A 5,619-nucleotide genomic window follows, 5' to 3' on the forward strand; every position below is an offset into this window, starting at 1 on the left:
TTGGGATCTACACTGAAGTTGAATTTGCTAAGTATCTGGTTAGGAGGTCGGTAGGATCCAGACCACGCAAGCACACACCCCAATTTGCAACGACTGGAGGCTCAGATTTCTTATCACATCTTTGGCAAAGCTTAAACCACCACTTCGGCATCACCTGACAGTGATGAAAGCACAGATGAAGTCTCCCACAACAGTCTCACAATCTGAAATGTATTAAATAGCAACAGCGAAAGTCGAGTTTGAAGCAGAGCAAATGTATTTAATTCACGATCTCTTAGTTACGTTGGTTTAGCGTACATTTTGCCTTTAAATTTGCCATATATTTTCTTATTTACACTTCCCACAAAAAAATCTAATTGAGTGAAAGTTAGACAGCAACAAGGTGAATTAGATGCCGAAGGCTTTCTCTCCGTCAAGAATGCACTGTTCAATTTCATACTTGAGCTTCTTAAATGTTGGTCGCTGTTCCGGCTTTGAGTCCCAGCAGGATCTCATAATACAATAAACTCTTGCCTCACACTCGCAGCCATGATATTGTGGCGAAGGCAGACGTCCACCCTCCGAAAGGAACTTACGCAACTGAATATGCGTGCAGTCTGAAATAAGTTTTGGTAAAAATTAAAGAATATTTAAAATCAGGATTAATTTGGTACCAAATGATTCCAATTGGTTAAGCAAACCAACCCTTGTACGGCGTCTCTCCATAAGTCAGCACTTCGAACATAAGGACACCGAAGGACCAGACATCGGACTTAACATTCGGATGGAAGCCGCCCTCCATCGCCTCTGGTGCCGTCCATCGGTAAGGGAAAACCTCTCGAAGGAGGGGAAGAGGGATAAAAAGGACGCCATTTATTGTACAAGTAAAACCGTACTGGGAGCGATGGAAAGTTAGACCATTTGTAAATAAGCGAGTGTGATATTCCTCTGCTGCGCGAAGTAGACACGCACTAGAACTCACCATTATCATAGTCCAGATTGAAATCAAGAATTTTGGTCAATCCGAAGTCAGCGAGCTTCACAAAGCCATCCTTGTCAACCAGCACGTTCGCTCCTCGTAGATCTCCGTGCACCACTCCCTCTTCCTCTAGGTACACCATGCCTTTCACAATCTGGACGTTCAGCCAAACAAATAAAACATGTGCGTCTATGATTGCTGACCGACTGACTGGCAGGTCAACAGACCAAACACGTGTGGGTACCGTTGATCAGTCTCCACTTCCTATGCGACATGTCTTCTCAGTGGTTTATTTAATGCAATTTTAATGCTGCTAATTATCCCTCATAACAAATCCCGTCTTATGCAAATATAGTATGCTACTGATAGCTAATGAGTAGTTGTGCTGAATATGACGAATTTCCGCTTCTTTGGTAATTGTAACAGTGGCGGTGAGATAACAAGACGATTCAACTTTCGCGGTTAATAAGTGCACTTGAAGCATTTTGATAACATTCCAACGCCAGATTGAGTTGTAGGTCACTTCAAACAAAGAACGCCTCTTGCCTAAGCCCATGATGAAACGATAAAATAACTACTAGGGTTTACAGCAGAAAGTGATTGTAAAAGCAGAACAGTGACGTTAGAATCATCTTAATATTTAGCAGTCACAGGACTTGATCAATGACAGTTGCTCAGTTTAAGCTAATCGATGACAACCTATTTCCATTTTGAGGCAAAATGGAGTGAATAAGTGGCAGGTGGAAATGGTGCAGACAAGCATTTAAAAGTGTTTTGCTACGCAACCAGATGAAGCTTCTTAGTATTAATGTCCTATGCCCCTCCCTCCTCTACTTCGTCTTGCAAAACAGAATGCGAAAAGGAGGTCAAGATTTGAAATTTCTACTGCCTTCTCTGTGTGTGTCAGGAAGGGCGGGTGAGCAATAGTGAGCACTAACCTGAACAATAATGCAAACGAGTTTGGGGTAGTCGAGTTGGTGTCCCTCAGGGGTCTTAAGGAAGTCTCGAAGTGCACCGTTGACCATGAACTCGGTGATGATGAGCACTCTGCCGTCGGGAGCGTCACAGCAGATGCCATGGAAGTGCACGATGCATTGATGTGAAAGTTTTTGCATCATTTCTACCACCTCGCGAAAGGCTTGGTCATTTGTGATGTTGAAACACCTCTTCACTGCCACTTCCATGCCACGTATATGACTCAGGTAGACCACACCGAAGTTGCCTTTTCCCACTTCCTTCCCCATCTTCACATCCTTGTGTTGAATGACATAATCTGCTTTACGTGGACAAGGCTCAATCAGACCCACCTTACCGTCGATGGGACGCGCTGAGGGAGAAAGGGCATTAAAAAGTAGTAAAACCACGTGCTGAGAGAGAGAAAAAAATTGGAAAAGAGAAGAATTACTGAAAAGACTTGCCTGTTTATTTTGAATTCTATTTTTTTTTATAAAGCACTTCCAGCGGACCACTAAAACGTTATTAGAAAACGATTGTCTTTCCTCCCATCTTTCAGTCAATGTGGGGAAGAAAGCGAAATACCGACTGTCGACAAAATCAAACCAAATGAAGGAAGCAAAGCCATGTCGACGTGTGGAACTTATGCTCTAAACATATTCAGATACTTCTTCTAAGACTCTAATAGTGAAGAACTTCCATCCAGAGGTAGGTAAATTCATCGAGTCAAAAGGCACTTAACCGCTATCTTTGATACAATTGCACGCAAGGTCCCACAAAGTGAGCGCCAAATTCAACCAGCCTCTGATGTGATGGCTTCTGGGGCGGTTATAGGTGCTCTAAATATAGTGCACCAAAAAAAGCATCATTCAGCATACTTTGGCAAAACGTTCACAACTTGGCGAGAACTGCCCAAAATAAAACACCAGAACCCAGCCTAACAAAACTAAGGACTGATGATTTTGCATATCCGGAAGTGTAAAATAATCGTGTAGACCAGAGCAATTACTTAATTCGAATCTCAACAGCGTAGAGCTTAACAAAATACGCACATACTTTAACAAAAGATGGTTTGGCAATAGCTTAATCTTCCTTTCTTTGAATATGGCAACTTACAGTGGTAGTGCATGATTAAATCCTTAAGAGTAGGGAATTGTTCATTTCCAGAAATATGGTATTTCTTTGCCTGGCCATCAAAATATACTTGAAAGTGCTTAATGTCAACTCCGCAGGCTCGGACAGATAGGTAATATGGGCTCCTGGGATCTGAAAAGCACAACACAGACATAAGGCGATGACCATACCATCCCTTTGCTCCTGTGCGAGCAGTACGCTTTTCTTTGGTCAAGAGCATTCCATGCAGTGGCTAGTCGCCATGTCATTAACCGAATGTGTCAAGGCGGGCCTGTTTTGCGTCACTGTTTGCAAAATCTTGCAAAATAATTCGAAGGTTGCCCCTGTGTTTGCTAATTTTCGTGTACAATATAAAGTTGCAAAAGGACAGTCTGTGAAAGGTGCTCACCTTTACACGGTCGGAGGATATAGGTGCCAGTTTGGACTGAGGGCAGGAGAAGTCTGCATTCCACTTCAAGACGATTAATATCATACCAGGCTTCAAGAGCAATTGACAAAGACACATCAGATGTGACACAATTCGCAGGTATGAGACCTTCCTCCTTTGTTCGTAAATTCGTTGCCAGCCACCGTTCGCTGGAGGTGTCGATCACATGAAGAAGATCACCCACAATAAAGCCACACTCATCAGGTTGTGTGGCTGTAAAACCACAAATTGCCTCAACAGGAAATGTCCCTGTAGGTGTATTTGGTTGGGAGTGTGGTGATCCCGAACTGTTGTGTAGATTTGTATACAAGTTAGATTCTTGCCGTGAAGGAGGTTGCGCATCTACGTATTCGTGTGGCTTAGGCGAAGGGATTGTTTCTTGTCGTGGAAGAGTTTGCAGACGATCGCCTTTGCCTCTTCTTCTGTTACGCAACTTGCGAAAAAAGTGATGACGCCACATTTTTGAAATCTAAAATCAGTATAGGCAGCACATAAGCTTTTGACCTATGCAGATCCAGCTAAATGTGTCAAAACTACTTAGAACCTACCGGAAGTAGGAATGTGTTGTCGAATTCAAAAATTGCAATCTTAATAATCTAAGCCTTGCAGTCTTTGCAGGCCTAAGCTAAAGTCTTATTGGCATGTGTCTTTAGTTGTACAAAAATTTATTAGTCCTTCTGCACAATGTTAATAAATAAAAACATTTGCTTATGCTGACATGCCCTTTACCTCCTCAGAGGGACACATCGTGTTGGTAGCATACGTTAGGTGTCTTTCATAACCAGTGGATTAGAACATTAGAAACTGGTAAGGTTCATGTAGAAGGTATGATTTTTAAGCATTAAAGTGACTCACATAAAGCCAACTGACACAAGAACTCTGTGCTGGAATTTCTAAAGTGACACACGACCTTGAAAAATGTGCAGTTAAGAGATATAAAGACAAAGGACTGTTTTTAAAAATAAATAGTCCAGTAAAAGGAAGTAACTTTTTAAAATGAGGCAGGCTATATGTCTCTGTTTTTTTGGCCTAATTTCACTAGTTCATCTGCGTAGATTTGTTTTTCCTATTACGGGCCACCTAAATTGAAGAAAGTAAAATATTTTGGCCTGTGCTACTCGTACCTTGGCTTAGAGAATTGCTTGAGTGATGCAAAAGTAGTTTTATGTGTAAATGGCATGTCATAGTGCGTATACGTTTATACTGCAAAAATAGCATAAGTCTAAAAATTATGAGTGTGCTTTTGATAAGTACATATAACGTACTTAGTCGTGTGTTTATATATATACATACATTTAAGTACACACGAAAAATTTGACTTATATATGTCAGCGACTACATGTTTGTGGTTGGAGGTGTAGAAATCGTCCCACCTACTGGCAACCAACTCGGAGAAGGTCAATTTATGGTCTCCCGTTTAAACCCACTCCACACACTGCTGTTTTTCCACCGTAGCTGGTCTGGTTACGTATACTTCAGAGTCAGACCACTAAGACGTACATAGTGGAGAGAAAGAGAATGTGAAAAGTAGCAAACAAACAAAAGCACACCAAGGGATGCGAGTGGATCACTAGTGGAAGTAAAGCCAGCGCTCATTGCAGGGAGACGAATCTCCAGTAGGCATTCGTAATTCCTTGTCCTCACACGGCTAGAACGCTGTAAAAGCAGTAAAGTGGCACACCATCTCTTTTTGTGGTTTTGATATTGACTCAGTATTGCTTCACAAGTAAAATTCCTCATTCGTCTCTATCTTAGGCGTTAAACATACTTGGCTCATCTGCAGTTTCATCTTTGAAGCAGCTGCTTACCACAGTGTGCTTTTGGCATTAAGCCCTTCATTCTGTGAGACTGGTCTGTAAAGGGTGTGATGCCCTGCCAAAATGATGCCTTGAAGGGGTTTTCACGGTCCAAAGGGAACTCGGCGAAGACGGTAATGGCTAGATCTGAAGGGTCGTTATAATAGAGGGCTTGTCGCTTAGAGGAGTGTGGTGGAACAAACGAAATTCGCAACGTGATTTGATGCAATGTAAGCTTAAACTTCTTCCGAGCTTAGGTTGTTTGAGTTCTGCATTTATAATGTATTCTTCTGGCAAATAGGGCAGAAACTCCACAAATCGGTTATGCATGCTCCTGAGCCTCCTGCCAT

At 42.1% G+C, this 5,619-nt stretch overlaps 1 protein-coding gene across 1 annotated transcript; it reads right to left on the reverse strand. All coding sequences in view use genetic code 11, as the record gives it.

Annotated features, from left to right (window-relative positions):
* Positions 1–387: 387 nt before the first annotated feature.
* EGR_08791 (Tyrosine-protein kinase SPK-1) lies at positions 388–3,933 on the reverse strand (the record flags this gene model as incomplete). Its single annotated transcript, XM_024498040.1, has 6 exons — positions 388–596; positions 685–816; positions 962–1,112; positions 1,897–2,285; positions 3,029–3,178; positions 3,435–3,933. The coding sequence occupies 6 exons, from the start codon at positions 3,931–3,933 to the stop codon at positions 388–390; spliced, it is 1,530 nt and encodes a 509-aa protein (XP_024347561.1).
* Between the last annotated feature and the right edge of the window lie 1,686 nt (positions 3,934–5,619).

Source organism: Echinococcus granulosus (assembly GCF_000524195.1).
Source record: "Echinococcus granulosus chromosome Unknown EG_S00119, whole genome shotgun sequence".
Classification (NCBI taxonomy): domain Eukaryota; kingdom Metazoa; phylum Platyhelminthes; class Cestoda; order Cyclophyllidea; family Taeniidae; genus Echinococcus; species Echinococcus granulosus.